Genomic DNA, 15,396 nt, shown 5'->3' with positions numbered 1-15,396 from the left:
AGCCAGTTTCCTCTTTATTGGGGCTTCTCTCTGACCCTAACACTGGGCTCTTTTCTCGTGAATTAAGAGAGAAGTGGTTGGGGGCGAGGGATGGGAATGATTGAAGAGCAAGCAGACGGACAGAAGATAGAGGAGTGCGGGGTCTGAATAAGCTCCAAGTAACGTCTCTGTTTTAGGGGTTTTGTAAGGAGGTCTCTGTTCCTGATAAGTGGAAGAAGCATGAAAGGCATGTACTGTCTCAGAGCCAGAGACGCACTTATTAGATACTTAACCTCGGCATGTACCACTTCTTTGAGCCTCAGTCTGTGTGCTTTTTAAATGGGAATCAGATGTGAAGTGTGCTTGTGAGGACTATAAATGGTATGTGTGAAACATCCCACAGATAGTAGGCACACAGCAAATTAATGCTAAGTTGCCTCGAAATCTTTTTTTAGTAATGAGAATGGATATGAAATGGAAAGGAAAAAATGCCCAGGTATCATTCTTATTAGTGAATTCAGTCTCGTCGATGGGGAGGGAGTTGGCCTGGGGAAATGGGGCATTCCACATCTGTTCCCATGTGTCCTCTGTCACCTCCTTTTCCCCACCCCTTTCCTTCTTTGGAGTGTTTGGTATCCCTTGTGGCCATTTCTAGGCTCAGGGTCTGTTTTGCTGTCTCTTAGCCATCGGCGCCAGCAGACCTGACTGGAGAGAGCTGGATGATGAGCTCATGACACAGGCTGTGCTGTATGTGGATTCCCAGGAGGCCGCCCTGAAAGAGTCTGGAGATGTCCTCTTGTCCGGGGTGAGCCTCCTTTCTGGTGGGCTGTTGCCTGGATGGCCTCACCTGGATCCCAGGGTTTCATTAACACCCCCTTCTGTCTGGCCTGCTTCAGACCTCGGTAACCCTTACCTCTTTGTGGGATGACAACTCCCAAACATCTCTCAACCTTTTCTAATCCCCTCCCAGAATAATGTGGCCATTATGTGGTGATGTGTTTTCCTGTCCCCTTTGCCTGAAGAGAGCGGCTTGATGGACTTTTCTGTTGGACTGGGCTGTCCTATAGAGCAGTAGGATTGGAAGATAGGAGCCTGTTACAGCCTGGAAACTTTCCCAGTGTGGCCAACAAATTAGGACTAGGGTTGGCCACTTTCTGGCCTTTTTTTTTGTAATCAGGGCATAGAGGCAAGAAAAGGGCTGCCAAAATGAGTGTTCAGATAAGAACAGGCCTATTTCCTCACTGACAGTATCCTGGCAGGACATTCCCCTGGCTACAAATTTGTATCTCTGCAATCACAGTATCACAGAGGCAGATGGCACCCGCGCCCGCCACCCCCCCCCCCCCCAAAAAAAAAGGTTTAAGGTGGAGGCTTCCTTCCTGACATCATCCAGTTTACAGAAGGTCCTTTTATCAAGTTTATCCCTTATCCAGTTCAGGGACACCCTGCCCTGGCTTCAGAAGCTGGCCCTGAGCAGACATTAGCCCCATGGCCTGGGTCAGTGTGTGTTCATTTCACAGGCCGAGATCTTCGCTGAGCTCGGAGAAGTGGTAAAGGGAGTGAAACCAGCCCACTGTGAGAAGACTACGGTGTTCAAGTCTTTGGGTAAGAGCCATTGCTCCCAAGGCACAAACTTAACCAGAGCACAAGGTAGGTTTACCCACGGGTGGGAAGAGGAATGGGTCAGCAGGCTCCACAGCTGAAGCATTGTGAAATCTATGACTCAGGTCAATTATTTACATCGGCATAGTGGTGAAGCCCATGAACTCTGGAACTGGTCAGTCCTGGGTTGGATTCCTTTCTCTGCCACTCCCTGGACACGCGTCCTTGGGCAAGTGACCTCACCTCTCTGAGCCACAGTTTTCTCACCACCTGTTCCCTGGAGTTTTTGTGAGAATTAAGTGAGATGTGTATATAAAACAATGTGAGGGCTTCCCTGGTGGCGCAGTGGTTGAGAGTCCGCCTGCCGATGCAGGGGACGTGGGTTCGTGCCCCGGTCCGGGAAGATCCCACATGCCGCGGAGCGGCTGGGCCCGTGAGCCATGGCTGCTGAGCCTGCGCGTCCGGAGCCTGTACTCCGCAACGGGAGAGGCCACAACAGTGAGAGACCCGTGTACTGCAAAAAAACAAACAAACAAAAAAAAAAACAAAAAACAATGTGCACACAGCAAGTGTCAGCATTAAGACAATGACACTCAGAAGAAGATATCCTTCAGAGATGGGAGGACAGGAGAAAAAGATGTTTAAAAACAGGGAGCTTAAGAGAAATAGCAGGGAGCCCCAACCTGACGGAGACCCAGACAGGAAGTACAGCCTGAGACCTTTTTTCCCCTCCTTCCCTACCTTTCTGCTTGCTGATTTAAGAAGGTCTTCAGTGGGGAGCCCCATTACTACCTGAGTTAGCACAGGCAGAAGCCCAACAAAGAAGGGGCTCCCAGCGGCTAGTTTGCCCCTCAGCCCAGCTCTCCCATCCCACCAGATTTAAGGAAATGGACACACGTGGTAACAGAGCAAATATTCAGCTCCTACACCTAAAATATTGAACTACTCTCAAAATGGCTGGTAAATATTTGCTGCCCTGAGCCCCTCAGCCTCACCAGACCTTACATATTTGTTAATGATTAAGCAACCAAAGCTTTAATGCCTGGCAGAGTATTAAGAGTACTCTGACCACCCAGCACCCATGCCTTGCCATCTGTTAAATATTTTTTTTAAATCTCATGCACAGAAAGACAGGCAAACACAGTATAAGCTTTATCTAGAGCCTGGTTCAAAGACATCACACTGGTCTAGTTGGGTCTGAAAGTCTCATTGTTCCTAGCAGATCAGAGGTCAGCTGGCTCCCTTCAGGAGACACAGCACCGCATAGCCCTGCCCTACACCTCTGAGCAATTTTTCCTTTCTCACTTCTGGGGACTGGTTTATCGGCACAGCCGTTCATCCAGCAGGTGCACATTAAATACCTGCTATGTGTCAAGCTGCATACTGGGTGCAGTGGTAGCTACAAAAATTAATAAAAACTGGCCCCTGGCCTTTAAGAACATATGTCCATTCAAGCTTAAGGTTTGTGCCCCAAACTATAAGACAAAGGGTCCGTTGCTGAAGGATTCAGGGTTTGGACTAGACCAGAGGGTCCAACAAACTGCAGACCACGGGCTAAACCCAACCTACCACCTGTTTTTGTACAGCCCACAAGTGAAATGGTTTTTACATTTTCGAATGATTGGGGAAAAAATTAAGAATGTTTTGTGACATGTGAAAATTTAAGAAATTCCAACTAGCGTGTCCATAAAGAGAGACTTTCCTTGGAGCACAGTCAGGCTCAGCTGTTTCCCTGTTGTCTGTGGCTGCCCTGGCACTCCAATGGCAGAGTTGAGTAACTGCAAGTAATTGGCCTGCAAAGCCTGAAATCTTTACCATCTGGCCCTTTACAGAAAGTGTTCTGACCCCCGAACTAACGTCTGAAGGATACGTAAAATTTCTTTGGTGGGCGTTTCTTGCCTTGTTCTGCCCTTTGCCAATACTTCAAGCCTGAACTCACCTCTGGGCATCAGTCCTTGTTACCCTGATGGACACTGTATCAGGGGACTGCCAGTTCTGGGATCTGGGCTGTTTGAGGAAAAGTTGTTCTGACAAAAGGTGAACCAAATTTCTGTCCATTCCAGGAATGGCGGTGGAAGACATGGTTGCAGCCAAACTTGTGTACGATTCCTGGTCATCTGGTAAATAAAACGAAGGAACTTTGTGTTGAATGGATGCTACAGCTCAAGGGGTATTAAACTAGTTGTCTCATAATCTCTAGATTAGATGAGGGAGCCCAGTGATCTATAGTTTCGTGCTTATCCTGTCTTACCTTAAATAATGAGATCCCCTTTTGTGTTTGTAGTTAGAAAGCAAAACTAAGTGGCCATTCTCTGTATGCCAGATTATATTAGCGCTCCCTTTCCCCTGTATTTCACTACCTTTTGTAATCCCTTGAAATAAAGCTTTTTCCCATTCTGCAGTTCTTGCTTTGGTAACTTCTGTCCCTCACAGCAAGGAAAGTGAGGGGATCAAATGCTCCCATTCACTCCCTGCAGGAGCTCCGATGGCTATAAATTTTTTTCTATTTTATTAATTGAGATACAATTTACATATCATAAAATCCACCAGTTTAAAGTATATAATTCAGTGTTTTCTAGTATAGTCACAGGGTTGTGCAACCATCACCACTGTCTAATTTCAGAACATCTTCATCACTCCAAAAAGAAACCCAGTAGCCATTAGCAGTCAGTCCCCATTCCCGCTTCTTCTCAGCCCCTGGCAACTACTAATCTACTTTCTGTTGTTATGGATTTGCCTTTTCTGGACATTCATATAAGTGGAATCATATATTACGTAGCCTTTTGTTTCTGGCTTCTTATAATTGAAATTTCAAGGAACAGCAGAGCTTCTCTATTGGTCAGAACTCCTTCAGTCACAATCGGTAGAGACCACAACTCAAACTACCTTAAGTTGAATGAATGAGTGAGTGAAGAATGGGATTCATTGGCTCATAATTAAGAAGTACACAGGTAACTGGTTTCAGCTATAGCTGGATCCAGGGGGTCCAAGTGTCATCAGGACCCAGTCCTGCTCTCTCTGTTCCTTGGCTCTGTTTTCTTTGGTGTTGGCTGCATTATCAAGTAAGCTCTCCCCTGAGAGTGGCAGGATGGGTGCCAGCAGCTCTTGAATCATAGTCTGTCCTCTTCAGCAACCTTGGCAGAAAGAGACATTCTCTTCCTTAACAGTTAAAAGTCTCAGAATGGAGACACACCGGACCATCTAGGGCCTGTGCCCATATGCATAACTAACATAGTGGCTAAAGGCAATGGAATATGCTGTTTGGCCAGGTCAGGCCCATATGCTTATTATCCCTGAACCACTGCATCATCCAGGGGGATCTAATTCCCCTATTATCCAAGCCTGGGTCACATGCCCCCCCTTGAAGCCAGTGGTGCAATCAGCCCATCTGACCACATTAGCTAACAAAAGGAAAGGGGTCTCTTACCAAAAAGGGGGAGGACTGTATGTTGGGTAGGCAAAATCTCAGGTGTGCCCTACAGTATCCGTGTTGAAGGGCCATTAGGAATCATCCAGTCCAACCTCTTCAACTTACAGGTGGGAAAACTGAGCTGCAGCAATGCTTTCCTCAGGTCCCCTGGGTTACTAGCAGAGCTGTGTTGTCCGTGTCCTGTCAAAGACCCATTCAAATACTCTCTCTCCAATCCCTAGGCTGGTTATAAGTCAGCAGCAAAGAGATGCATATTATTTTGCTTTGTTTTCTTACCCAAATTCCTCCTGGCAGGCCTCTTCATGCTGTAGGTAGCTTACCCAAAAGTTTATCATGTTTGCCAGACTGTCTAGCCTTTGTGCTAGAACAAAGTACCCACGTGATCTGCTCTGCACACCTCAAGTGACTATGGAGTCTTTCTGGGGATATTAATGGTCACAACTCTAAGGATGTGTAGAGAAGGGTGTGTGACGATGAGATTATCAAAAGCACCTTAATTTGTTCATAGATTTCTTCTTTCATTCATAAGAGTCCCTACAATAACTCACGCTAGGCTGCTAACAGAAAAGAAACAGTCCTCACACCAAAGAGCACAGATGACTCTCTCCACCTATATTAGAGTTAGGGCAGGAAATGGATCGAGAGTAGTGTTGCAATAAGAAGTTTTTTGCCTTTCAAAGTTAACTCTTTTCCATTTCACATCGCCCACCCACCTCAAATGCCGTGTGAACCCCTGAAGTCGGTCAGAATCACAGGAATCAACAGACCAGAGTAATCTGCATCCCGCCTTCAGCCTAGGCATCACATTCTGTTGTTCAGCAATATTTGTTGAATACCTGCTGTGTGATGGCTTGGCCCTTGGTACAAGGGATATATCAGTGAATACAGGACAGAGCAAATTCCCTGTCCTAAAGGAGCTTACGTTGTAGTAGGGCAGAACCTAGCTTCTCTGCTAGGGAAGTGGGCATAGGAGAATTCCCAGGAGCTGGAACTGTTTAATTTGCCTCCTTTCCTCCTTGATATGTAAGACCAAAGGTAATCCTGTTTGGTTCTTACACTTTAAGCCAGTCTTTGCAATAATCGTCAATATAGTATTTACCTTTAAATGGAACAGGAGTTATTCAGAGAATGGTAGATGAGCCTATGGAGTCTATAAGCTGGGATACCTTAATAAAAATAAAATGCAACTATTGGAGAAAAAAACCCCAACACCTTCTAACAACCCATTCTGGCCTCACTGTGTTTTATGTTATTCACTGTTATTATATAAAGGGATTATGTTTGCTCTCTCCTTTTTAATCCAGCAATGTTAAGGAAGTTTTATGTGAGGTTTTAAAACCCACAGAACACGTACTCGCTTGAGGTGTTCTTCAAATTCATATCCCTTTATCTCATCACAGAACTGACATAAAGTCCAATGGGATGGTCCTGGTGAGAACGTCCAGTCCTGCTGCGCAAACATCGCCTTCCCATATTTCTGAGCAAATTGCTACCCCTCCAGTAGGGCAACATGGACAAATTCCAACTAGAAATAATCAAATCCCATGAAGCAGGACTAAATCCTATAATGCTGAATTCCAGTAACGTTTTTGCTGGCCTGTCTTTTCTTATTTTCCCTAAGAGTACCTTTCCATTTACTATTCTATCATCTTCCAAGTAGCAATGCTGGTTGCCAGCTCAAAATGCTTTATGCTCTCATTTGCTAGAATACATATTATTTTTACCTCTGACAATGATGTACAAAGCACTGATGGAAAGCATCCTTTTTGTTAACAGTAGTACTTTCCTAGGGGCTTATACTTCTCCTATGTCCTAGCAATGAGTGTCTCATTAGGCAGATTCTGGGGGTTACTTGGAGAGAGGATCCTGGCATCTACAATAAGGACATACTAATAGAGAAAGACTGAGACACTACAAACTTTTTCTGAGTGCCTTCTGTGTGACTACAGCTTTCATGTACATTATTTCATGTACAACTGCAGTTTACTCCAGAACAATGAAATGCAGTATTTGTGAACATAATCATCCCCTAGTGTAGCATATTTATTCAATGACTGACAACCTTTTTGATCCATTCATTGAGGAAGAATGTGCCAGTTGTTCATCAGATTTAAGCATCTGTATCCTCCATGGTGCCTCTTAAAGTAACACAGACAGCTGTGAATCAGGAAGCATGCTGAAGCTTTTTCTATATTATACACATAATCAATGGTAAATTCCATTTATTGCAAGGCTGGCTATAAAAATCCAGTGAAGCTTAGCTATTCAAGTAGCGTTTCAACTTAAATTTGGGATTTCCATTTAAATAACATCAGCAGCAGTATTAGTGTTGACAGTTTATATTGTAGAACCTACATGTATTCAGACGTGCAGAAATGGTGATAGACAACAGTAAATAAAAGATATGTATATAATAAGCATAAAAGGTAAAGTTTACTTTTACAATTGAATTTTCCCTACAGAGAACCTAGATTTCTTTTTCCTTTTTTTTTTTTAAGTTTCAGGAGGCACTTACCCTTAGGAAACATCATCTAACAAGCCGGAGTTCTTTTCTGTATTCTTCTTTCTCTCCTCCCTGACTCTCTTGCTTAAGCACTGTATTAGTCTGCTAGGGCTGCCATAACAAAATACCACAGACTGTGTGGCTTAAACGACAGAAATTTATTTTCTTATAGCTCTGGAGGCTGGAAGTCCAAGATCAAGGTGATAGAAGGTTTGATTTCTCCTGAGGCTTTCCTCCTTGGCTTTCAGATGGCTGCCTTCTTGCTGTGTCTTCACATAGCCTATTCTGTGTGTGTGCACATCTCCAGTGTCTCTACCTCTTCAAAGGACAACAGTCATATGGAATTAGGGCCTCACCTTTATGACCTCATTTAACCTTAATCAGCTCTTTAATAAAGGTCATATCTTCAAATACAGTCACATTAGGGATTACGGTTTCAACATAAGAATTTTGGAGGGAGCAAATTCAGTCCATACAGGTACCCTACATTCTGTTTCTTTCTTCTCTCTCTCTACCTGCCATCCTCTCTCTGTTCCCAGGCAGGAGTACTATAGACCCATTTCTATTACTTGTAAACATGTAAACAGCTGTTGAAGGGTTAGACACATTTAAGTTGGGCATCACGCCACGGGCCAATGGAGGAACTTTAGTCTCCACCAACAGGTAAAGTCATAGAGCTAAGGACAGAACTGGAGTTCGAATCCCTAGCTATGAGGATCAGAAATTAAGCAACAGCTAATGTGATGAGAGATTATAATTTTAAATCCAGAGTTAGGAAAGTGAAGAAAGTTTTTTCCCTTCTCTGTCATCCATTTAATCCTTTCTGTATTCAAAAATATCAAAAAGATAATTGAAGAGAAATGTCATTTTCTTATTCCCAGGTCTCCTTGAGTTTCTCATTAGTGGTTTATGTGGACAGGTATAGAGTATTTCTCAGAGTAGAATTTGGGCCTCTTAGATGGACACCTCCAAAACCCTAGAAACCCAGTAGTCTGGTACTGGGTAGAGAGTGGGTAATGCCTGAAATGTTTCCAGTGGGCCACAGCATCACGCCACTGCTGCAGACTCACCCAGTTGACCCAACACTCCATCAGAGGCTGGTGTCGACCAACTGCCCAGGCTGTTGTAGCACCTGCTTCCTTCTGTTTATGGCACTAAGGACTTTCTTCCTGGGACCCAGCTGCATCTGTATGCTCTGAAGGTCCTCATCAGAGCAAAGCAGCAGAGCTTCCAGATCAATCTGCTCTCTCATGAAAATAGGAAGGAATTCTTCCAGGTAGTGGGACTGCAAGAACACTTCCAGGGGAGTAGCATCAACCACATCTTCCTCCCATTCCACTTCATCCTCATCCCAAGGCAGATCATCTTCATGGTGGTTTTCCGCTCCCTCTTCATCAGCCTCAGGTCCTCCTTGTCTCTGAAGCAATTCACTGGGCATTTTCAACCCCAACTCCCTCTTGCTGTCTGAGATGTCTTCAGGGCTCAATATTCTGTTCCTTCTAAAAACAACATTTCCTAGACCTGGACGGTTGAGAATGGATTCGTGTTGCACACAGCTGTCCGCCTTTACTGAGAACTGGAGCTTCTCTTTGAAGTCCCCTGAGAAGGGGTCTTCGTCCTCCTCTCTGAACACTTCCATCACATTCTTCGGCCCACTTGTTCTCTCCTTCCCTAACGGCTCTGCTGTATCTTTGTTCTTCTTGAACTTTAATTTAAAGGTGTCTTTAATGCCCTTAGACAGTGACCCAAATGTGTTGGAAGCAGAAACATTTGAAAGGGATGACCTGGAGAAAGTGCCCTTGGAAGAAGAAAGAGTCCCAGATTCCTCCTTGTTGTAGGTGCGGGCCATCTTATTTTGGTGCTTCTCCTGGAGCCTCTCACACTCTTTGATCTGCCTCCTGGCATTCTTCTGAGCCTGCTCCTTCAGCCTGGTGACCTTCTTGGGGTTCATGATGTTCTGGGCGGTGGCAGCATTATCCAAGAGACCAACACATTCACTCTGCTCTCTGCTGGCAGCAGCGTCCAGTGGAGACTGTAAATCGTTGTCCAGGGCAAAGATGTTGGCTCCAAAGTTGATCAGGAATGAGACACAGTGGGCATGACCATTGGAGGCTGCATAATGTAAAGGAGTATTTCCCCAGATGTCACATCTATCAGGATCCCCTCTAGAAGAGAAAATATAAAAAATACATGCTAATTTTTTTCTCTGAACATGAGGTCTAAAAAATAAAAACTAAAAGAACAAAATGCATGTTAATCCTGCCTTGACACTGTTACAAGATAACTTCTGAACGTCCACGTATGTCACATCCAGACATCACATGGCCAGAAACAGAAAGAGCCCATATCTACCAAGAAACTCCCAACATGAGCAACTTTCTTGTCTCATTGGCCAGAATTGGGCCACGTGCCTAAGGGAAAGGAAATAGAGCTACCTTGTTTATCTTAAATCAATTAGATTTTTCCCCTGTATAGGATTACCCCGTGGTGTGCTGGTAAATGTTAACAACCAGCTCACCCAGGATAGAAATCAAGCTCTGATTTATACAGCATGCGCCAATTTCTGTGATGTAAACACACCACCATAGCACATTTCAAGCTCCTAATGTGTCATTACTGGACACAGAATTTGGAAGAGGTACACAGTCAATTGAGTATAAATTATTCCCACCACACAGATATTTAATAGATGTGCGTAATCTTAAGAGCAAAGATAACAGTAAAATGTGGTAAAATAATTAGAAAGTAGTAAGTTTTGAGTATTACCTTTTTAATATAGTTTATTAAATTTTAAGTTTATATAATTTTATTTTTAATAATGGATTGTTTATCTGATTCAAACTTCCTAAAATTTAGCAGTCGTCTCTCCTGAGCTGGTAAGAGCTGGTTCTGAAACTATACCTTGTACCTTAAAGGATCTTGGTCCCTAAGGTAGAAACAGATAGAAACAAAAATCGTAACAGGGAGGACACCAAGCTTGTTTCGCAGAGTATCAGGGAAACCACAGATATGCAAACAACTTGCTGACAGCCCCTCCAATTGAGCATGAGCATCACACGGGCGCACTGAGGGACTAGAATGACTGAGAGCACACTCTGAATGCCACAGGCTGAAAATCCACTGCATGTTATGTACTGGACTCCTCCACCTCTGAAATTGTACATGCAACGCATGAAGAGGCATGAAGGATTGTCTGGCCTGTGCAGGGAACCCGTGAACTCTCGAAACTTACGTTGAAACTTGCACTTACTTTCCATCAATCATTTCTGAGCACCCTCCCCCTCTTGTTCCCTACTTTCAAGATAAATACTCCATTCAAATGCCAGTCAAGGAGCCAGATCTAAAGCAGTGCCTCTTGTCTCCTTGTTTTCAACCCCGCAATAAAGCCTTTTCTCTCTGCAAAAGACCATTGCCTTGGTCTTTCCATTGCACAGTGGGCAACGAGCCCACTTGCTCAGTTACAGTTCCAGTACACCACTGCTACCCTCCTCTGAGTCACAGGTAGGGAAGTGAAAACTGAACAAAACTGGTTCCCCATCAGCAAGAAAGAAGAGAAGAATGGGGCTTCCCTGGTGGCGCAGTGGTTAAGAATCTGCCTGCCAATGCAAGGGACATGGATTTGAGCCCTGGCCTGGGAAGATCCCACAGGCCGCGGAGCAACTAAGGCCGTGCGCCACAACTACTGAGCCTGAGCTCTAGAGCCTGCAAGCCACAACTACTGAGCCCGCGTGCTACAACTACTGAAGCCTGAATGCCTAGAGCCCGTGCTCCACAACAAGAGAAGCCACGACAATGAGAAGCCTGCGCACCGCAACGAAGAGTAGCCCCGCTCACCGCAACTAAAGAAAGGCCGCGACGAAGACCCAACACAGCCAAAAATAAATAAATTAATTAAAAAAAAATGTATTCCAAAAAAAAAAAAAAAAAGAGAAGAATGGATACTGGGCAGGAAGCAAACAGTGTCTAATACAACTAATATTTGTACAAAGAGTCTACTGATTCCTCAGTTTATTTCCACATAATTATGAGTAGTTCTGCAATGGTTTAAGGTAGAATTCGGGGCATTATTAGATAGCATTATGGCCAGGGACCCCATGCCTGACACAGAATCGGGTACATGGTAGATAAAAAAGATTTGAGGAATGAATATCTACTGGAATCCTGCCCCAGGCTCTAACCCCCACCCCTTGCCCTTCTCCTGTGAGGCCTTGAGTTACAAATAGGCACAAATGAAAAGTAAAGTAATAACTTATTAACTATGGCTCTGACCTCAAGCCACTGTTGAGAACTCTGATAATACAGGTACTAAAGGGCCTCTTCCTTTGCCCTAGTCTAGACTCCAAAATCAGGATCTCAGTAAACTTTGGCCAGGCTGGCCCCATGGGATGGCAGGAGAGAGAGCCTGAGAAGGCCTCTTAACATTCCTGGTAAGTATCAGGTGGAAACAGGAGAGAAGGTCCATGCCCTTGCGACTGGCATGTTAATGCACTGTGGCCCTTCCATTCCTTGCCCCTTAAATTTGGTCCCTGGACCAGCAGCAGCAGCAGCAGTAACATCACCTGCAAGTTGTTAGAACTGCAGAATCTTGGACCGCATCCCAGACCTCCTGAATCAGAAACTGAAGTTTAACAAGATCCCCAGGTTAGGCTCACTGCAGGTTGAGAGCTGTACTAGTTACGGTGACCCAACCAGTGTCCTATAATTTGGTGAATCAGATTTGTAATTCCTCCATGGGAATCCTTGGCTTCTTCATGCTTTTTGGTTACAAAGCACTTACACATTCTCTGCCCCCCACCCCACCACCACCAAGCACAATCTTTCTCTTAGAGAAGGAAGAAAAGAATAATTATCAGAGGGGTAAAATAAGACTCCAAGCATGTAATTGATTTTCCCACCAGTACACGGGCAATACACTTTGGATCAGGCCTGCCTCCAAGTCTACTGGTCTCCAACACAATATGGTCTTATGTTAACTCACCTCAGCTTTTCCCTTTTACCTGCTGTGAGGCCTCAAGTTCAACTTTTCTAGGACTCAGTGTCCTCATCTATAAATTTAGGATAATATCACCTACTCATACAACTATTACGTGAATCAGTCAACATACATACAGCATTAGAAACGTGCTTGGTACAGAATGAATACTCAATAAACTTTACCTGTTACCATTTCCCTTGTCTCTAAACTCAAAATCCTTAATTTCACATATTTATTTTTTTCTCACACCCATCTAGTAAATTCCTGCAGCACTGCGATGACTCTTGTGGCTTTTTAACACTTATAGTCGTAATTTGTCAAATATGCCCTGCCCCCCAACTAGATAATATGTCTCAGAGGGCAAAACCTGTGTCTTTTGTCCTTTGTGTCTTTTGTCCTTTATATCGTCCATATCTCATAGGAGATGTCTCAAACTCAACCTAAAGAAGCCAGGAATGTAATGTAAGTAACTTAATGGGGCCAGGTTTGTTCTTTCAACAAAGTCATAATTAAGTGCAAGTTCCATCTAAAAGAATAGACATTGATCAGCTGTGGCTGATTGCTACCTTGAATAAAAGCAGACACAATATTGCCAGAGTTTCCATTTTCCAAACAAAGCCAGAAATCCAGAATTTCATGTGAAGCTTTTTGATTTTTAAATGTTGGCTCAAATTTAAGAGAAAAATACAGTGAAGTCCAAATAAAACACATTTGTGGGCTAGATCCAGCCATAAGCTGGCAGTTGGCAACTTCCTTCTGAGCAGAGAGAACAGTGTAAGCAGATGCACATATAGGTGATGTTACATATTTGTGGCACCAGGAGTATACTTCAGTGTGACCAGAGATAAGGGAAGGGAAATAAGTTCAAAGAGGAAGGAAAGAAAATAAAATTGAATCTAAGGAAAGCAAATATATTAAATAACACAGTTCTGTTGCACAGCCTTTTTCCTGATTTAATTGTCTCGGATCAAAGGAAACCTCTTTCAACCTTAAAATAGCTGTATATCTTAGGGGAGCACAGTACCTCACCCCCAAAGATGGAGTTTCACTTCTTATTTATTTTAACCAAACACCACACTCAAAAGACATAAAAGAGGGATTGTAAAACATCTAAGACATTACTGTAAACATAAACATATGGATTAAGTTTGCCTGAAATTAGATTGGGTAAGTTAAAAGAGAAATTATTGAGAGGAGTGAACCGTGGTAAGGATGTTAGAGGTATTAAAAAGTTTGGGTTAAATCTACATGCTTCAGGTCATAAAACAGTGGAATTTTCTCATCCTGAGGGACCTTAAATGATCCTTCAAGATAGGAAGAACATGAAGAAAATCTGAGGTGACCCCAAAGACTGTTCTTCTCTTAAGAAACACAAAATTCCAAATTTAAAGATGAAACTGTCAGTAAGCTGATTCATGAGTTTCCCTGGTGCATTTAAGCTATTTCCACTTGAAATAAATTCTGTTTACAGACAACTTTCCAAATTAATGTACAACTTAAATCAAAATGTTTACTATTGACAAGTTGGGGGTCCTTCTAAAATCAGTCTTTGTCTTTCAATCCCTGATATCCTTCACATTTCTTGATAGAACCATTACACATACCTGTCCAGATAGTCACAAACTCATCTGATGATCTGAGTCCGATACTGATGTTATTCAATATATCGTTTCCTTCAGCTAAATTCATAAAATTTTGATTTGACATTTTTCCTATCCTTTTTTCCCAAAAGATAAATTCAATGAAAAGATTTTAAGTAATCATATTTTGCCCTTGCTTTTTTGTAGATTAGTACATTTGGGCAATAATTTTTAGAGCTGGATTGCTATTACTGTCACAAAATAGGCAATTTGCTTATATTAAATTACTCTGAGAATCTGTTCCATTTCAGTTTCTCCTTTTGAAGTTGATTTGATTTTTTTGGAGTTGTTCTCAGAAAATAAATCACTCTTTCAAGAAGTGTTTTTCTACATAGCAAGGAATATTTAGACTCACTAGTAATCAAATAAATGCAAGTGAAAACAACGCACCACCATCTATTTGCCTATCAGATAGGCAACAAATAAAAAGAATACTACTACTCAGTTTTGGCAGGAGTGTGAGGAAATGAACAATGCTGCAGGAAGCATAAAGTGGTTCAAATTTCCTGGCACAATATGTGCCAAAAGCCTGTAAAACATGGCACCCTTTTTTTTTTTCTTTGGCGGTACGCGGGCCTCTCACTGCTGTGGCCTCTCCCGTTGCGGAGCGCAGGCTCCGGACGCGCAGGCTCAGCGGCCATAGCTCACGGTCCCAGCCGCTCCGCGGCATGTGGGATCTTCGCGGACCGGGGCACGAACCCGCGTCCCCTGCATCGGCAGGCGGACTCTCAACCACTGCGCCACCAGGGAAGCCCGGAAAAGATTTTTAAAGACACAGAATTAAAATATCTTCCCCCAAGGCAAATAATAGTGCCTTAGAGTTCAGGATCTGTGTGTGTGTGGCTCATACAGGATCAGCCAACACATGGTGCCAGTTCTCAGAGTGAAAAGAGGGCATCTCTGGAGAATTTTCTCCTTTTCTCTAAAAAGACAATTTTTTACACAGACTAGAAAGAAAGCAAAGTATTTTCACTTTTTCCCTGCCTCTTGCTGCTGTCTGCAAAACCCTACCATAAACAGTTTCCAATCAAAACCACCAGGTTGATATTACCCTCTGCTGCAGATTATTTCTAGGGCTTCCAGGTTCCCATGGTAGGCTGCCAGGAGTGTGGGAGTCATGCCATCTTCATCAGAAAGATTCAGATCTCTCTTGGTGGCCTCTTTCAGAAGTTCCAGGTAGCTATCACTAGCAGCTTGGTGGTAGCGAGTGGACATCTTTTCTGCTCACCAAAGCTTTGTCAAATATCACTCTCCAGGCAGAGCAGGA

General features: G+C 43.5%; 2 protein-coding genes across 4 annotated transcripts in view; one reads left to right on the top strand and one right to left on the bottom strand.

The window, feature by feature from the left end:
- CRYM (crystallin mu) overlaps window positions 1-3,948 on the top strand; it is a 17,205-nt gene extending 13,257 nt beyond the window's left edge. For both annotated transcript variants that reach the window (XM_079946077.1, XM_079946076.1), the window contains 3 exons: window positions 663-784; window positions 1,500-1,584; window positions 3,645-3,948. In XM_079946077.1, coding sequence (XP_079802203.1) covers window positions 663-784; window positions 1,500-1,584; window positions 3,645-3,709 — 272 coding nt within the window. In that variant the 3' untranslated portion in view covers window positions 3,710-3,948. The remainder of the gene's footprint in view (window positions 1-662; window positions 785-1,499; window positions 1,585-3,644) is intronic.
- ANKS4B (ankyrin repeat and sterile alpha motif domain containing 4B) lies at window positions 3,655-15,396 on the bottom strand. 2 transcript variants are annotated; one of them, XR_013831699.1, is made up of 3 exons: window positions 15,181-15,396; window positions 7,527-9,679; window positions 3,655-3,698 (listed from the first exon to the last, which is right to left on the bottom strand). XR_013831699.1 is itself a non-coding variant. In XM_079946064.1 (2 exons), exons 1-2 carry the CDS (start codon window positions 15,342-15,344, stop codon window positions 8,605-8,607), a joined length of 1,239 nt encoding a protein of 412 aa, XP_079802190.1. In that variant the 5' UTR covers window positions 15,345-15,396; the 3' UTR covers window positions 7,250-8,604. The 2 variants fall into 2 exon arrangements, 1 of the variants encoding a protein (XP_079802190.1); XM_079946064.1 differs by lacking the exon at window positions 3,655-3,698 and having other exon boundaries at window positions 7,250-9,679.

This window comes from Stenella coeruleoalba (assembly GCF_951394435.1).
Source record: "Stenella coeruleoalba genome assembly, chromosome: 15".
In the NCBI taxonomy this organism is placed as follows: domain Eukaryota; kingdom Metazoa; phylum Chordata; class Mammalia; order Artiodactyla; family Delphinidae; genus Stenella; species Stenella coeruleoalba.
Note: the sequence above shows the minus strand (reverse complement) of the source record. Positions and strands in the feature narration are given on the sequence as shown.